Source organism: Halictus rubicundus, chromosome 5 (genome assembly GCF_050948215.1).
Source record: "Halictus rubicundus isolate RS-2024b chromosome 5, iyHalRubi1_principal, whole genome shotgun sequence".
NCBI lineage: Eukaryota > Metazoa > Arthropoda > Insecta > Hymenoptera > Halictidae > Halictus > Halictus rubicundus.
The window spans coordinates 9,051,129-9,069,605 of NC_135153.1; the positions used below are offsets into that span (position 1 = coordinate 9,051,129).

Below are 18,477 nucleotides of genomic sequence, written 5' to 3' on the forward strand. Positions count from 1 at the left end.
TTTTTTCTCTCCCCCTCTCAATCATACCGACTAGCACACTTCGCTCGTCGTCTCATTCTCGCGTATCGGCAGATACGCGTTCGTGGGAACGGTTCGCTTACCTGCAAGCAAGTCACGTTGGCGCAGAAGAACGGCGCGAATTTGCCTCCGCAACGTTGTCCCTGACATTCGTCGCACATTTGATCGTCCAGAACGTACGGTTTCACTTCGACCTTGGCAACGAGAGGAACAAAATGTAAACTCTATGTGAACAACACGCAAAACTCGACCGAGGTACGACGAGAGACGTCCACGAAAAGAGACACGATCGTAGTACGGTGACTTCTCGATATATGTCGCCGAGGCCTGGATGATACGCGACGCTGGCAAGACCCGTGTCGTTGACATATATCGAGAATTCACTGCAGTCTAGAGACTACGGGGGACTCACCCTTTTGTCAATGTCACCGTGCTGCAGCTGAACGAATCTGGCCGATATGGCAGCTATGTAGCTTTGCTGATTACTGAAGGCGACTCTGCCGGCTCCTTTCGGATACTTGAGCTCGGGATCCGTGTCGATACCGGCGTAGCACACGCCACCGTAGAGCCTGTCCATGATCATCGCCAGCTCGACGGCTTTCAACGGTCGCGGCACTCCGCCGACGAACACCGTTTTCCGTGGATCCAGCGGCATCGAGGCGTCCAGAACAAAGTCCGCGTCGCTTAATCGCCACGGTCTGATCTGCACGGGCTTGTCCTTGGTGGTCGGCGAACTCACGCACAAATACAGTTTCTCCTCGTCCTGGATGCACGCGTCGATCAACTGTTGCACCGATGCTTCGTCCTGTCCGAAACGAGGATCCGAAATCAGCGATCGAGCGATCCACCGAGAGAAACCGTGTCTCGCATGCGTCGTGCCGTATCGTTCGACTATTGTCATCGGCGACGCGTAAACGGACAACTATGTAGACAATTATTCTTTATCGACGTTACCTGGAAAAGCAGGAAGGCGTAGCCTTTCGGTGGAAAGTAGGATTTACTCTCCGCCTTGTGAGGCCAGTCGACCACCAACGATCCGAAACGACGAAAACTGGCCTTGATCTCTTCTGCGGACGGAAAAGACGGGATCAGAACGAGAAATAAAAACGACAGCGGTATGAACGATACAAAAATAGCGGGACGTACCTTCGTCGATGTCCGGAGGTAATCCACCGACGAATACTTTTCTGGAAAAGCGTTCTCCGGTCTCGCTACCCTGACTGTGGGGACTGCTCCGACTCGGCGACGAGAGAGGCGGCGCTGCCTGCGATCCGGTTATTCCGCTGCCGACACCGACGCCGACACCTACTCCGACGCCGACGCCAACCCCAACACCGACGCCAACGCCGACACCGACGCCGTCCAGTTGACTCGGCGCGTTTGGATCCTCCAACAGGGTTCCTGTCTGATCGTCGAGACTAGGGAAGAACGGTGATTTGCCTGCAACAAAACAACGATTTCAATTCCGACCGTAAATGTCGGATTCGATTTCAACGTCGAGTTTCCGATCCGATCAGATCCGACCTTGTCCGATCTTATACGATCCGATCCGATCCCGAGCGAACAGGGCGTATTAACGTTTTCCGATTCTCGATCGGAACCGAAATTTCCGGAAACGGAACGTGACGGGACGGAAAAGTGAACGAAAAGCGAAAATAGTTGGAGGGTTAGAGGTACGGAGTCGTTTTCCGAGTTTCGCGTACTCGATGCGTCGTCGAACTCACTGTATCTTTTCCGGATCGGAAACCTAACTCTTCTGACGAACGTTGCCATCGCGAACGAATCTTCGTTTCGGCCAGGGAAGAAACGGTAGAAACGACAGAAATTAGCGACAAAAACAACGACAATCTATCCGCAGAAACTTGGCCGCTCGCGTCTCTCGCTGTCGTTAGGAGAAAACAGAAAACTGCGAATGCGTGGAAACAACGAAGCGAGGACGAAACTGCGGCCGTCGCTGCGTTCGCGGAACAATCGAATTCGATCCGCGGCCGATCTTCGGCTTTTTTTCATCGACCTCCGACGGGAAAGAAAGCATTCGATCCATTTTGGTGAACGTACCGATTTCGGTCGTGAGTCGAAAGTTGATTCGGTTACTAATTTTAAGACTCCGTAGATTCGCGATAAGGTAGAGTGACCACGTTACCGACAAAAATAGGTGAAAAATGGTTTCACGTGTCTGAAGTTCTCGACCTTATATGAGAATATTTTTCGCTGGGAAAGGGCTCGTTCGAAAGAGGAAGGTTCAATCTAACGCGCGCTGGTCATCAGCTGACGAGATTATGCAGATATTCGGTAATATCAGCGTTAGAAGTAGGCCAAAAATTGGCGATGTGTATGCCGTGGAATCCGAGCATTCTTATGCGATTGAATGAGTTTTCTGAATGAAATCGAGAGTAGCGTGCGCCAGAAAATATCTCCAGCTACAAATTAAGCTATACAGTCAAACCTGTTTTTGCGTTGTCCTTTTCTATGCGAATTTTATTTTATGCGAAATTTATTACAATTTATTAAATTTAAATTTAATTTATTAATTAGACCCAGTAAGTAAAAGTGCCATGCCGCTTATATGGCGGCATTGGTCCGTTAATAAACTAATTAGCCCATTTTCATCATTGGCGTATATATACGCTCAATTTTCCTGGTCACTATCACCGGAGCCGTATGCATACGCTCAACTTTGTTGGTCACTATCATTATTCGTTAGCTAAAAAATAGAAATGGAGGGTGTTGTTGGAGATGAAAGTAGTAATTCTGATTTTGTCTTATAATGCTGAAATATGAAGTTCTTTTACTTGTAGTCATTTTTGTACTGAAATGTATAATAAAAAAAAAAAAGTTTGGTGATAAAGGCCTTCTCTTCATATTTCCTTACGATGCAAATGGGTTAACACTAGAACCACCAGATAAGTCGAAACGACTTGCTTCTAATTTTTTCTTTTAGAAATATTGAAATTATAAATACGTTTCGACGAGAAAATCCTCTACCGAAGTAGATATTTAAACAAAACTGATACGAAATCTAAACAAATGCAATTCTGTTGTTATTATAAGACAATGTGTGCCACAGTTGCATTCAGTGTTTGGTAGTTCTAGTGTTAATGCCCGAACCGTGCCAGGGGCGAGTCTAGGCGTATTAGTAAGGTCTGGATCGGCCTTGGCGTATACGGTTCCATCGACGCGACGCCGATGCGGAGAATGACTCGCAGCCGGCATCGTGCTCGTATCGATTAGGAGGTTTTAGGTCCCCGGGTGCTCCTCTCCTTTCTCGTAACCGGGGCTCTCGATTCCTCGTTAATCATCCGGCAACCCTGACAGCAGTTTCGATCGGATTCGAAGTATGATATCTCCGTCTCTTTCTCTCGTTACCTCCCTGTCACGCACACGTGAACAATAAACACGAACAACGCTCGTTGACTTCCCATTTCCACGTCGCGTCGATTCCTATTTGCCGTCGATTCGTGTCGGCGCAGGTTCGACTTGCAGGGCCGCGCATCAATTCAACGTGTGATGCACGGGGCACGGGGTTAAGCAAGATTCGCGTGTACAGTGAATTCTCGATATATGTCATCAACACGAGCATTGCCAGCGACAGATATCGCTCAGGAGATACACAGGGTGTTCGGTAACTGGTGGTACAAGTGAAAAGGCAGTGGTTCTACATGAAAAAATAAGTCGAAAATGTAGAACAAAATTCTTTCATGTGAGGCTTTGCTTTCAAGAAAATCGACTTTAAATTTTCGCCGGGTACTCGGCTCTCACAGAGGATCTCACTGTAGATCTCTGGCGTGAAAGGTGGAGAAAGATTATGGAACAAAATGGCACTAATAATAATTCAATAAATGTATATCGAAATTTAAACGTACTGAATTTGAATTTTCCTTGAAAATCGGCACGAACTTTCCGGACAACCCAATATATTCTAGAGATACAGTGAATCCTCGATACATGTCAACAACACGGGTCTTGCCAGCGACATATATCGTCCAGGAGACATACCCGAGCCGTGTTATGTTTACTTGAGGCTCCTCATGGCGTATAGCCCGCGGTAGTGGGGATAGTTTCGCGACGTTTATCATCGAGGCCTTGGCGACATGTACAGAGAAATCAGTGTACACGAGATAGTTTCTCGTGATCCCGAAGATGGCTCCGTGGTTCTGCGTAATTTCGAGGAATTTCGTTTCCCGACGACACAGTCTGCCGCGCGATTTCGTTACGCTTCGAGGGTAAAAATTGTTCGAGCGAAGGGGTCGAAGTCGTCGGGAGAAAAGCGTCGGAGCGAGGGATGCCACGCGGACGCGCGTCGCGTTGGGATCGTTTGCCGTCGGCTTGCTACCCTCTACGTCCCGTTGCATCGTCAGGAAGGGTGGGGGCAGGGGGAAGAAGGTCTTAGCAGAGGCTTAATCGCGATTCGGCAGGTTCCACGACCCTTTCCGACGATAGGACGATAGCACGATCGGTCGGTGCATGCGTGATCGCGATATAGGAATAAACCCGAAGGAGACTAGGAGTGTAAGGGGTGTAAACCCGGTAGGGGGGAGGGGGTGTAAGAACGGTGACGCGCTCTGCAAGCCGCGGGAAATAATCTGGCCGGATAATCGCGACCGAGGGTCTCTCGCAATTCGTCACCGGTGCTCTCCCTGTTTGTCCGGCTGCCTGCATTTTGGGCGAACCTAGGCGGCTCGCTCGAAATTGCTCAACGCTTTCCTCGCGCCTCGTCGCTCGTGACTCACGGTGCGGTGCGGTGCGGTGCGGTGCGGTGCGGTGCGGCGGTCGTCCGCGTCAGCACCGAGTTACCGTCTTTTGTACGGTTCGCTTCTTATCCGTTTCGTTTAGGGTTACGCGCGCAGGCTCGCGTCACACGGGCTAATCCTCGAATGTGCGAAGAAGATGGCTGTCGTGCCTCCGCGAGAATTTAGCGTTCACCGACCCACGCTCTCCGAGAGTTTTAAGGTTCCGGTCTACGTAGATTCGCGATAAGGTAGAGTGACTACATTACCGTCAAGAAATGGTTTTACGTGCCTCAAGTTTTCGTCCTTATATAAGGATATTTTGTCGCTGGTAAAGGGCTCGTTCGAAAGAGGAAGGTTCAATCTAGTGCGCGCTGGTCAGCAGCTGCCGAGATTATGCAGATATTTGGTAATACGAGGGTCATTCAATAAGTAAAGAGACAAATTCTATAATTTTAAAACTATTCAATGAATGTGTACAATCTTTTCAGGGGTGTTAGTTGGCAATCTTGGGATATGCTCTGATCAGCTGTTTCATCATTTTATGTCAACATAACCTCAAAATTTTCAATTCACCATTGCAAGTCCACTAGAAGATTGCACCTTAGAAGAGCAGCGCTCAGTCATTAGATTTTTAGTCGCAGAAGGTGTAAAACCAAGTGAAATTTTTTCTAGAATGTTGATACAGTACGGTAAAAGTTGTATGAACCGTGCGAATTTTTACAAGTGGGTTGATCGGTTTAAAAGTGGCCGAACAAGTGTTGGTGATGAACCCCGATGTGGACGTCCAGTGGAAGAAGTTAAGGAAGCGGTGCAAAAGTGGCTTCGGGGTAAATCGAAAGAATTCTTCGCCAAGGGAATTAGGAAGCTGCAAGAAAGATGGGACAAGTGCATAACTGTGGGGGTGATTATGTTGAAAAATAGCCTTAATTTTGAAAGATTGAAATAAACCGTTTTTGAGCTATAGCCATTTGTCTCTTTACTTATTGAATGACCCTCGTATAAGCGTTAGAAGTAGGCCAAAAATTGACGATGAGCATGCCCCGTGGAATCCAAGCATTTCTATGCCATTGGATGAGTTTTCTGGATGAAATCGAGAGCAGCGCGCACTAGAAAATATCTTCAGCTACAAATTGAGCTATATTTTGTCTCGATTCTCTGCGAAATAAAGCCGAAAACTTGAAGCACGTTTCTGGCGACAGAATTCATAATATCGATAATACAGAGGAAAAAATGTGACAAGTTTAGTCGCAGACTTAAGACCCGTCGGATCAAGACCAAGACGGATCTTAAGTCTGTGTCTGAAGGCTGTGCATGGACATTATTAATTAAAAAGTCACGTGACTATTCCGGGCCCTTAACGCTTATCTTTAACGTTACGTACGCAGCTGTGTCGAAACCGTTTCGAACCGTTTCGTAGGGGACGCCGAGCCGAGTCCTACGATTTCAGAAAATGTTCGACAAAAAATATTCGTTGCCTCCAAACGGATTCGTTATCGCAGCTCGTTATCGTCGAAACGATCTTTATCGATAGGCCTTCGCGACGCTGTCGAACGGGTCATAGGTTCGAATTCCAATCTCTACAGTGAATGCCCGTTGAAAGTCAGTGCAAGCTTCATACGTTTATGACTAGACTGCGGATTTTGTGCATCTATGACAAAAATGGGTAAGCTGAATTTAAAGCAATGGACATATTAAAAAAATTTAAGAACATCAGCGTATTGGTTTCAGCTTAACCCTTAACGGTCCGGAAGTATTTCAAGTTTATTTCCCACCAGGTCCAAGCTATTTTGCATTCGAAGAGAAAGTGTGGACTCAACATTTTTATATCAAGTATAGAAAGGAAAATATTTATATTTTATTTTTTTGCTTATTTTTGTCGCCATATACGCGGCATTGGATCCAGTAAGTAAAAGTGCCAGGCCGCTTATATGGCGGCATTGATTCGTTAAGGGTTAATTAACCCATTTGCATCATTAGCGTATATATACGTTCAATTTTCCTGGTCACTATGACCAGGTTGTATGGTTGGTCACTATTTTTATTCGTTAGCTAAAAAATAGAAATGGAGGGTGTCGTTGGAGATGAAAGTAGCAATTCTGATTTCTCTTATAATGCTGAAATATGAAGTTCTTTTACTTGTGGTCACTTCTGTACTTAACATAATTAAAAAGAAGCGCTTCTACCACTTGCAATCGATGCAAACATTTTCTCTTTTGCATGAAGATCAGCAGTCTATTTATGACGTAGAGAGACGGATAGTGACATTTGCGTTTCCAGCGTGCACCGTTGTATTTCGAATGCAACGTTCCGCGAGAACCTCGGATTCCGTCTAAATGTCACTCGCCAGAACCGCGCGACTGACTTATAGCGGGAATTCGCTGTACCGGCTACAATCCAGCTACGTCCGCTAAACCTGAAACGAAGGTCGCCGCCAGCTTCTCGCAACAGAGTTTCCCGAGTCCGTGGAGAATAACGGGCGACGCACGCAGCCAGATTTTGTCCCTTTCGGGATTGATCGCGGCTCGACCAAGGGACACGGTGGTTGGTCCGTGTCTCCCTAGCGGTGCTCTCCCTTCGTCGCTGCTAACCCCTCGTCGGGGTTTCACCAAAAAGAAAAAAAAAGAAAAAAAGAAAGAAGAAAAGCCCGCAGGGAGAGAAAACGGGAAACGAGAAACGAGAAGGAAAATTAACGACGCGAACACGCTATGTGTACGCGTACAGTCGCGTGGGCCCGAAACGCGGCGAAACAACGTGCCAAGTGCGCAACGGTTTCGTTTCGATGCTCGACGACAGGGTTACGGAATATCCTTCGGAAGCGCGATGGTTCTGCCGCTAGAAGCTCGCACGGATCAATATTACAGGTAGCACAGCTCTCTCTGGCCTCTGAACGCCCGTTCCCGTTCCCGTTCCCGTTCCCGTTCCCGTGCCCGCTACCGCTCCCATTCCCTGTTTCTATTCGTTTCGTGTTCTCCGTCGACCCGGGCAGGCTTATCTTTTCTCGTTTCTTCGTGTAAAAAGCGAGCACGGGCTCGCACGACATTCGATACAGTCGAAGAAATTCGTGGCAAGAAGGGAGACTGACGCCGCGCGAAACCGAACGTAATTTTATCCGACCAGGTACGAGCGACCGAAGTCGAGCAGGTAGCTGATACGGGTCGTTGGCGACGATAGCTGTGGGTGTATCGTCGAACGACCGATAGTAACGGCATATACGCGAGGCCTCGCATAGGGGCCGTGGTCACGAGACTCGCAACGCGGGCTGATGTCGTTGCCCAACCACCGAAACCGTTCTCCGACGCCAGGATCTTTCGATTCGATGGTAACCGATCGCCTCGCCGGTCGTTACCGTTCGCTGGAAAAGAAATCCTGATCCGCGGACATGGTAGTCGCGAGCACGAGCGTATCGCGTATCGCGTATCGCGCACCACCGACCGAGCCACTGGTATTCGTGTAAACCTCGAGGAAACCGCGCGCGCGGTAGCGAATCGAGGTTAATGCCCCTTTCCAGCCATCGGATCGTCTCCTCGCTCTCGCAGTCTCGAGTACGCTCGCCTCGCTCGACGATTTCTTAGCGGCCGGTGCGCGCGGGTGCAATCGCGGGTGCAACGCGTGCTCGATTCGACTCGCGTATTTTTCTCTCATCGCGACCACCGAGGAATCACGCAACCCCGTCGACTCCGGGTCTCCTAATGGCTTTGTCTTCGTAGGGTCGACACTCTCGCTCGCAGAATAGAGTAGAACATACCCCGCCGAACCCCGTTGCCCTTTTGACGAACCGCGGCCGATTCGACAGTTTTATCTGGCGAGAGATCATCGTGCGAACCGTTGCGGTCTCGCGCGTTGTCGCCAACGGGATCGATAAAAGCAAAAGTTTCCCTGGCGAGCGTGGCCACCCTCGAAAACCCTCTGCAGCGTCGCTCTCCGCTCTCCGGAGCCGACCGAATATTTTCGGGACACGCGATTAACGAGACGAGCGTTCCCCCTCTCCCCCTATCGACCGTAGAGGTCTGCGTTCCGTATCAGACATGTTCCAGAGCACGCGTAATCACGCTTTGCGGCCAACGTTGCACGGAATATTCGAAAGGGCGAGCACGCGAGAAAAAGTTAGGGGAGAGGACGACACAGCGGCCAAAAACCGTTCGCACGGGCTCGTGGCGCGAGGCGACGGATAGGTGGCGGACCAGACAAGAGACACGAGACACGAGACACAAGGTACCCTACGCGACGAGAGCAGATGAGACGAGGAAAGACGCGATGGCGGACAGACGCGCGCGTCATCTCTAATCCAATTTGGAGCGTAAAAGGGGAAAAGCCGGTTACGTAGGAAGAAGAGGGTTTATCGTAATAATCAGCCATTGTCGAGAGAATATAATGAATGCCGTCTCATGGACGGTGCCCGGGCTGCTATTCTTCTCTCATGACGTTCTTCCTGCCCTACACTCCCTCGAATTGCTCGCCACGATTTACTCGGACTCCTCCGCTTCTCCGTCGGCCGATTTCGTTTCAGATAAAGTCCGAAACGCCGCGCTTTTCTCTTCCTCTCGGCGAAGAGGTCGTGCCGCCGCGTCGCGAAGCACCGTCCATCTTCTTTTCGGAGACCCACCGCAAGCAGATCGAGCGTGTCTCACAGTTTATCGCCCCGATAAACAATATTCACCATATACAGTGATTTCTCTATATATGTCGGCGAGGCTCGGACGATAAATGTCGCGGAATTATCCCCACCACCGTGGGGTTTACACCCTGAGGAGACACGAGTGTACAGTCAAACCTGTTTTTGGGTGGTACTTCTCTTTGTGATCTTTTTTTTGTGCGATTTTTTTTATGCGGTATATGAATGTCAACGGTGTTGGCATTATAACACCCTCGTAATGTTCTCGTCACAAGAAGATGCGCGTTTTGAACTACGGCGAGTAGTATTGAATTGTGTGCATTTTAAGAATTTCTCCGTGTTTAAAATGAGAAATTAAATTTTTCTCAAATGTTTCCACGTGCAATTTAATTATTCATTTTGTCTGGAAAGCACTGCCTTGCTATTTCGTAAATCTTTGACGTATTTTCTAAGTGAGACTTTTTTTATGCGGTCCCTAACTATCACGTAAAAACAGGTATGCCTGTACAGTGTTTTCTCGATTTATGTCCACAATACGGGTCTCGTCAGTGACAAGTATCGTCCAGAAGATACTATTCTTTGTACCCGTCCCGTTTACACTCCTCGGCGTCCGAAGCCTCTCACGGGCTATCCCGCGGTGGTGGGGATAGTTCTGCGACCTGTATCATCCAGGTATTTGCGACACATATCGAGAAAAGAGTGTAAACATAACACGGCTCGGGTACGTCTCCTGGACGATATGTGACGCTGGCAAGACCCGTGTTGTTGACATATATTGAGCATTCACTGTACGAATTTACGGCTCGAGTTCGAGTTCGAGTTCGCGGCAACGTCAACCTTCGTTCGTAACCGCGGCTAACGGCGAGGAACAGGATTGCTATCTCTGTTTATTCTCGGCGAAGCAATAGAGGATAGGACCCGCTGGCACGCAACAGAGCGATCGCAACGACGCGCAACGACGCGCAACGACGCGCAACGGCGCACGACGTCGCGTTCGAAGAACAGCATCGATCGGATGTTGTCCGGACGCGAGAAACGCGCGCATAAAGGCTTCCTCGACGATCCACCGATACACCTCTCCGACTCGGACGCGGAACAACGCGGAACCATGACGCGCGCGCGCGATGAAAACTACACCGATCATCGATGTTCGGCGATCCGAGCGGTTTTCGAAAATTCAGTGCCGACGATAATGCTAATCGGAGAGGAGCCAACGTTTTCGCCAACGTTTTCTCATTTTTTCCCCGTCCAGTTCAAGCGGAGCATGTCGATTTCGCGTTATTCCGCTCTTGCCGGCAGCGACCGCGTCGTCGCGCACTTCCGTTTGCGAGCGAGAAACTTTAAAAAATTCATAATTATGAGCTTATCAACGACTTAGAAAATCCCGCGAATTAACGAGCGCGCGTCTCGAGAGGCCGCGCGTCTACGACAGCCCTCCTCCGCGTCCTCGTCTCGTCGACCTCGACGAGTTGCCACTCCGCCTCTCCAACTTCCGCTTCGCACGCCTCGCACGCCACGCACGCCTCGCACGACTCGCGCGTTTTCTTTTTCATCTTTTTCGTCGGTCACGAGCCACGAAAATCCTATTATCGTACGGTCGGGGAAACCAGGGGAGTAAAAGGTGGTGTTTGGCAGGGCCGGCGCAAAAATTCTTCGAACCACGGCTCGAAACGTTTCGAGCCGTTCCTATCGATCGCGTCTCAACTCTAATCGATTGCCCCGATCTTGCGTAGCAGCCTTGGCAGCTCGCCTCCTTGCGTTTATCGACCATGTGCGCGCGCCCCTACTTCTTTCGACTAGTTTCGATACGAAACCGACTTTCTTCAGTACCGGAAACGAGATTTCGCGATCGCGGTTGTAATCCACGGTTATATTAGGGGGGCCCATAAGTAATCAATTATTTTGAAATATAAAACAAACTTTGTAGTAAATTCAGGTTTTCGTTTCTTAATTTATTATATAATCTTCATCATTATCGAGGACAGTTTGCCACCTTCCCTGCAAATTTTCACTTGTTGACCTTCAATACATCTCCATAAACATCGCAAATTTTCTTTGTTGTCACCGTTGCATTAAATCCCGCATGCGAATGGAAAAGTATGCAACGACGAATATGATCCTCGGAAGGTACGGACGCCGCCATATTATTACAGGGATGTAAAAAAATTATACTTTTCAGAATATTTTGAACACAGGCTGCTTTACCGAAAACTGTAAAAGAACACGCGTTTCCCCTTCAACGATCGGTACAGGACTAAAGGCAAAACAAATTCTTTGCAAATAATTGATTACTTATGGATACCCCTAATATTTGGACACGAGTAAGTCAGTCGTGATGCTATCTTATGAAAATTTTTACATGTTCAGTGTTTTCTCGATATATGTCCACAACACGGGTCTTGTCAGCGACATATATCATTCAGGAGAACCTATTCTTGGATCCACGCTGCACATTGTACCCGACGCGTATTACGCTTACGCTCCTCGGTAGTGGGGATAGTTCTGCGACCTTTATCAGCCATGTATTTGCGACATATATCGAGAAAAGACTGTATATCTCGAAGATGGTTCACTGTTCGACGTACGTTTGCTTTTTTACTTGACGCAGGCTTTGTCCTATGTGCTATACAAACAACGAATGGCTTATTTTGGACATGCTGTATAGTTGTTCGAGCATCTAAGTTGAACCAACCAGTAAGATCGAAACGAAATGCGCTCGGATGGCACCGCGTGGAATCTATGTCGATGCGACGAATCCGCTCGAAAGAGAGGGCTATCCGATTGGTGGAGTGTGATGCACGGTGCACGGTGCACGATGCAGGACCCACGATGCACGGCGTACAGCGCACTCCTGACCTTTCGAAACCATTGGATTGCGCAAGTATGAATCGCGGGGCGTCTCGCGCACTTTCGACGCGGCTGCATCTCGAATCGTATCGAATGTAACAAAAGACGAAGCACCGGCCGGTACGGTTCGTGATTCGATCGACTTCGCGGCTCCGCATCCGTCGACGAAAAACTTTCTTCTTTGTTTTCGCGCTCCCTTCCCATCGCTGTTTCCCCATTTTTACACCGACGTCGAACGCGAAAGTGCTCTCGATACGAGACGAGACAAGACGAGACGAGACGAGACGAGACGAAACGAAACGAAACGTAACACGCGTTAAGACAGGTCTCGGTAACTGGTCTGCCCAGTCTCTTTTTCTCCTTCGCCCTTCCAACCTAGGGTAAGGGACCCAATTACTGTGGGGACACCAATTACTGTTTCTGTATTAATTACTCTTATTTTTAAAGCATAGCGAACATTAACCCTTTGGACCCTCGGGGGGGACGTTATGAGTGTAGAATCGATGCAAAGAGTTAAGAGCCAAGATTCCGTTGATTCGCGATAAGGTAGAGTGACTAGGTTACCGACAAGAATAGACGAAAAATGGTTTTACGTGCCTCAACTTTTCGTCCTTATATGAGAATATTTTTCGCTGGGAAAGGGCTCGTTCGAAAGACGAAGGTTCTGACGAAATTATGCAGATATTTGGTAATAGAAGCGTTAGAAGTGCGCCCAAAATTGACATCCTGAATCCAAGCATTTTTATGGCTTGAGGTCTCTAGAGCTTTGCTCTCCTTTTCTACGTTCGGCGTGGATCAAAGAATAGTATCACCTGGCCGATATATGTCCCTGGCTAGGCCCGTATTGTGGATCTATGTCGAGAAAACGTTGTAATTACTATAGGCACAGTAAGTGCTACCCGCACAGTAATTGGGTTCCTTGCGCTACTCGTCGCGCTATCGTCCATCTCGTTTCTCTTCGATTCCGTAGCGGCGGCTCTCCGCGGAGTATCTTTGACGCCACGAACGCGCGATGGACTCGGCTCGGTACGGCGCGGTGTACCGTTACCGCTAGGCGTATTATCGATCCGAACCGATCGAATTACGAAGAGCAGAGCTCGTTTCGCGCCGGCTGCAATCTACAGACTATAGGCTGTCGACTGTACCTGCTAGTATACGGCAAAGCCAGCGAAGGTACGAGAGAACCGAAGACAACCGAGAAGAATGCTTCCATGGTCGCGCGAAAACGGATTTCCCGCGCGCGGGCACGGTTATGCTAGTCTCGCCGAGGTCCAATCCGGTGCTCGCGAGCAACGATTCAAAGTCGACGAAGAAAAAAAGACTTGGCGAGAACAATCGGGACGGGGAACAGTCGGGCGTCGCGTCGCGTCGCGTCGCGTGCTCGAGATACATCGGATACCGCTTTTAGATCCCGTTCGCGTCGCGTCGGTGAAGAATAGCTCTCGATTCGCGATAATAGCCTATAATTGCGCAGCGCTCTGCGCAGGGCAGCGCAGAACCGACGAACTCCGTGCCGAGGTTGCTCTGTAAACGGAGAAGATCGCGATTCTGCGAGACTTTGCCAAGGATGCTAGAAATCTGGGACAAGGAAAATCTCGCGCCTTGACTTCGATACGTTTCGTTTAGATTGACAAACCTTCGGACATTCGAATGGAAATGGCGTGAAATGCTGTCGCATTGATAATTTGCTCGTTCGGTTCTACCCTTTGGCCTCGGGCTCCTCTATTCTGAATCGGACTTCTCGACGGGTCTGCTTGTCGGTTGGTCGACGCATTTATTGTTTCGATGGTCGCGGTCCGCGCCGGAATCTGCATTCGTTGAATATGAAACGGCAGCCTTGAACTTGCGCGACAGCTCTACGCGTGTCTAACCGCGTGTGTCTCTCGATGCGACGAGCAGCAGACTTTATTGATCGAAAATCGGTACGGTGTTCGTGTCATATTCGGTACTCTTAAGGGCCCGGTCTACGTAGATTCGCGATAAGGTAGAGTGACTACATTACCGTCAAAAAATGGTTTTACGTGCCTCGAGTTTTCGTCCTTATAGAAGAATATTTTGTCGCTGGTAAAGGGCTCATTCGAAAGAGGAAGGTTCAATCTAGTGCGCGATGGTCAGGAGCTGCCGGGATTATGCAGATATTCGGTAATATCAGCGTTAGAAGCAGGCGAAAAATTGACTATGTGCATGCCGTGGTAGTCCAAGCATTTTTCTGCCATTGGATGAGTTTTCTGGATGAAATCGAGAGTCAGAATTCATAATATCGATAATACAGAGCAAAATCTGTGACAAGTTTAGTCACAGACTTAAGACCAAGACGGATCTTAAGTCTGTGTCTGAAGGCTGCGAATGGAAATTATTAATTAAAAAGTCACTTTTCTATCCCGGGCCCTTAACACTTTACCGACCGGTAGCCTATTAATCGGCTTTTTGTCCCCGACGCTTACCGACCCGTAACTGTTTTTGCGTTTAGCATTTATGCCAGTGTTTGGCCTGCCTAGTATAGTCTGACCATTAATCGGTTGCCGTCGGAAGAGAGCCGGCGTCAGGGAAGTATCCCCTCTATACTACTCAGGAAGTATCTCCCGGTCGGTAAAGTGTTAAAACGTATGAAATTCGTACGGTCGCCAAAATTAGAACCCAATCGGTCAGAGGTGGTAGATGGATGAGGTGCTTCGTACCGTTAGCGAATACAATGTTTTCTCGATATATGTCAACATCACGGGTCTTGTCAGCGACATATATCGTCCAGGAGATGGTATTCTTCGATCCACGCTGCACATTGTACCCGATCCGTATTATGTTTACATTCCACGGTAGTGGGGATAGTTCGGCGACCTTTATCAGCCAGGTATTGGCGACATATATCGAGAAAAGACTGTATACGCTGGCTGGTTGGCACCGGTAAGCGAAGATAGCGGACTATGGGCTGTAAGTTATGGGATATGGGTTGTGTGAGCTGTAGGAACATTCGCGTAACATTCCACGCAAGGCTCGGGCGACTGGTTTAAGCGTTTCGCAAGCCGCCTCCTCTTCGGATTCGAACTCGTTCCAGCGATTGGCCAACCGGGTGAATTGCGCGGAAGGTCTTAAACGCGTATTCGACGGTTTGCATGAAATTAGCCGCCGATAGAAAGTTCTTTTGCCAAAGATCCCGGTCCGAGTCGACGTGAAGTTTGAATGGAGCGGTTCATCGAATCGCGGCGAATACGCGATTCGGGAAATGGAGCGAACCAAAGGAACTGTGAGGAGGTAAAAAAGGTTCCGATGAACGAACAGGTCTCACTCACCGTGTAGCTGCGCGAGGGACTGCAGCGTGTTGGCATTTATATATCCTGAAACAGAAAGCCAACGATTCGATTAAATACGTGTCCACACCGCACGATTCTTTCGAAATTTCCGAAACGATCGTCGACGCGATTCGGCTGTACGGTTACGCCTACGATTTCGTTTCGTTATTAGCATATCGATATCGCTATCGTATCGTATCGTATCGTATGTCAATAGTGGCGCGAACCTAATAAAACTTGAGATCCGAGTAGAAAAAAGTACGAACCGCCGCGGCCGGCTAGCGTGCCGTTCCCGGAGATCACGTTGCGCGGTGTCGCAAGTGTCTATCGACTCGAAAGCCCGTTGTCGGATATGTGGGTCAAACGCGGTTTTGCAGCTTCGAAAAAGTGTGCATCTAATCGTCGAAGAATCGGAGCCGATCCGGTGCAAAACCTGCGAGTCGAGTCTCCTACCTGTCGTACCTGTCGTACCTGTCGTACCTGTCGTGTGTACGACGGGGGAAACGATGTCTTCCCAATCGATACCTCTGGAACCGTTATCACCCAAACGATTACAGACTATCAAAATTACAGACTATCAGAGGGGAACACGGAACCGGCGAATTGTCGGTTTCCCGTCGGATTTCTGTTGATTTCCGGAAATTTGCGACGCGACACGACGCGACGCGTTGTTGCCGCGTGCAACAACGGGTTCTCTTATCCTCGCCACCTGTGTTCCTCTAGCACGATACCCCGAATAACGGAACGGACGCGCGAGTTCGTTGCTCCGATTTCCATCGCGACTCGTCGCGCGAGAGCGTCGGTTGCGGAAAATCGGTAGAGCCTCTGCGAGGGATTCGACCGTTCGACCATCGGCGTTTAAACGTTCGACGAGGGCGAACTATACCAAAATGTCGCTTTCTCGGGAAACGCATCCATCCGAGAGGAGAAAGCGGCGCGCGTAGCACGGTGCCGCGCCGCGTCGCGTCGCCCGTCGGTTGATTCGTCTTTTGGCACGAACCGACGATATTTAGAAGTTCCAGGCGATCCTTTTTCGTTTTTCGACGATTTGCGACGCCCGTTTTCCGCGCGTCACAAAATTGCCGGCGTGATTGACTTTTTTGCCGAAGCAGCTCGCCCGTCTGTCCACGCTGCGCGGAACGTCGCTTCGAGAAAGTTCGTGGCGACGCTTTCTTTTCATTCCTGTTCGCAACGTTTGCGACGTTCCCGACGTTCGCGATTTACTTTTCGCGGGTGTGTTGCTGCGGCACGATGCGGTCTCGTAACGAACGATTATCGTCATGATGAAAGTTGACCTTTTCCACCGTTGCAATAGCGTTGACATTTATTTTAAACGCGCCAACGTAACGTTGGGTTCGGTTTGCCTCGAGAGAGTAAAAAAAAAGCGTCGCGTAATCGAAAAGTTTGGTAACCGCCACCGGTCGTTGTTCGACTCTAGTCGCGTCCCGCGAAAGCGTGCGCGACGTGTCATGGTATCGGAGTCGTTTTCCAAGAGAGGATGACCAGGTAAAACGACCGCGAAACCAACCGAACTATGTACAGTGATTTCTCTGTATATGTCGCCAAGGTCTGGATCATAAACGTCGCGGAATTACTCCCACTACCGCCGGGTATACCCTGAAGCTCGAAAGTATCCGACGCCGAGGAGTATAAACATACTATGGGTTGGGTACGACCTCCAGCGGGGATCAAAGAATATACACTGATTTCTCTATATATGTCGCCGAGGCCTGGATGATAAACGTCGCGGAATTACCCCTACTACCGCGGGGTATACCCCGAAGCTCGAGAGTACTCCTACGCCGAGGAGCATAAACATACTATGGGTTAGGTACGACGTTCGGCGAGGATCAAAGAATATACACTGATTTCCCTATATATGTCGCCGAGGCCTGGATGATAAACGTCGCGGAATTACTCCTACTACCGCGGGGTATACCTCGAAGCTCGAGAGTACTCTGACGCCAAGTAGTATAAACATACTATGGGTTAGGTACGACGTTCGGCGTGGATCAAAGAATATACAGTGATTTCTCTATATATGTCGCCGAGGCCTGGACGATAAACGTCGCGGAATTACCCCTACTACCGCGGGGTATACCCCGAAGCTCGAGAGCACTCTGACGCCAAGTAGTATAAACATACTATGGGTTAGGTACGACGTTCAGCGTGGATCAAAGAATATACAGTGATTTCTCTATATATGTCGCCGAGGCCTGGACGATAAACGTCGCGGAATTACCCCTACTACCGCGGGGTATACCCCGAAGCTCGAGAGCACTCTGACGCCAAGTAGTATAAACATACTATGGGTTAGGTACGACGTTCGGCGAGGATCAAAGAATATACAGTGATTTCTCTATATATGTCGCCGAGGCCTGGACGATAAACGTCGCGGAATTACCCCTACTACCGCGGGGTATACCCCGAAGCTCGAGAGCACTCTGACGCCAAGTAGTATAAACATACTATGGGTTAGGTACGACGTTCAGCGTGGATCAAAGAATATACAGTGATTTCTCTATATATGTCGCCGAGGCCTGGACGATAAACGTCGCGGAGTTATCCCCACTACCGCGGGGTATACCCCGTATAACACGGCTGGGGTATGTCTCCTGGTCGACACACGCCACTGGCTGGCAAAACCAGTGTTGTCGACATATATCGAGAATTCATTGTATCTCGTTGGAACGGAAGTCGCGAACGCTAATCGCGGACACTACGACGCGACGACGGATAGTAAGCTCGCGGACGTGGTCCGAGATAGCAACAGGTGTTCCACGAGGTGGGTGGCGATTCGAACGTCGCCTCGTCTTCTTCCGGTGCATTTCCAACGACATGACAATTCGATAGACCGACCGATCTACGATATTCCGTTTTACGGCGTGATCGAGAAACCGACTGGCACGGCGCGGAGCGGCGCGTGCGCCTGCGCCTGCCCGAGAAGGAAACGGTGCGCGACGATGTGGTCTATTTCGCGCGG

General features: G+C 49.4%; 1 protein-coding gene across 3 annotated transcripts in view; it reads right to left on the bottom strand.

The window, feature by feature from the left end:
* The window catches only part of Orb2 (cytoplasmic polyadenylation element-binding protein orb2), a 63,223-nt gene that overhangs the window by 11,585 nt on the left and 33,161 nt on the right, over positions 1-18,477 (bottom strand). For 2 of the 3 annotated variants that reach the window (XR_013082306.1, XM_076788221.1), the window contains exons 3-7: positions 15,495-15,539; positions 1,165-1,458; positions 973-1,085; positions 431-823; positions 102-212 (exon numbers count right to left, since the gene is read on the bottom strand). Coding sequence is in view for 2 of the 3 variants with exons in the window: in XM_076788221.1 (XP_076644336.1) it covers positions 102-212; positions 431-823; positions 973-1,085; positions 1,165-1,458; positions 15,495-15,539 (956 nt within the window). In the remaining variant the exon portion in view is untranslated. The remainder of the gene's footprint in view (positions 1-101; positions 213-430; positions 824-972; positions 1,086-1,164; positions 1,459-15,494; positions 15,540-18,477) is intronic. The other variant, XM_076788222.1, reaches the window with a different exon arrangement.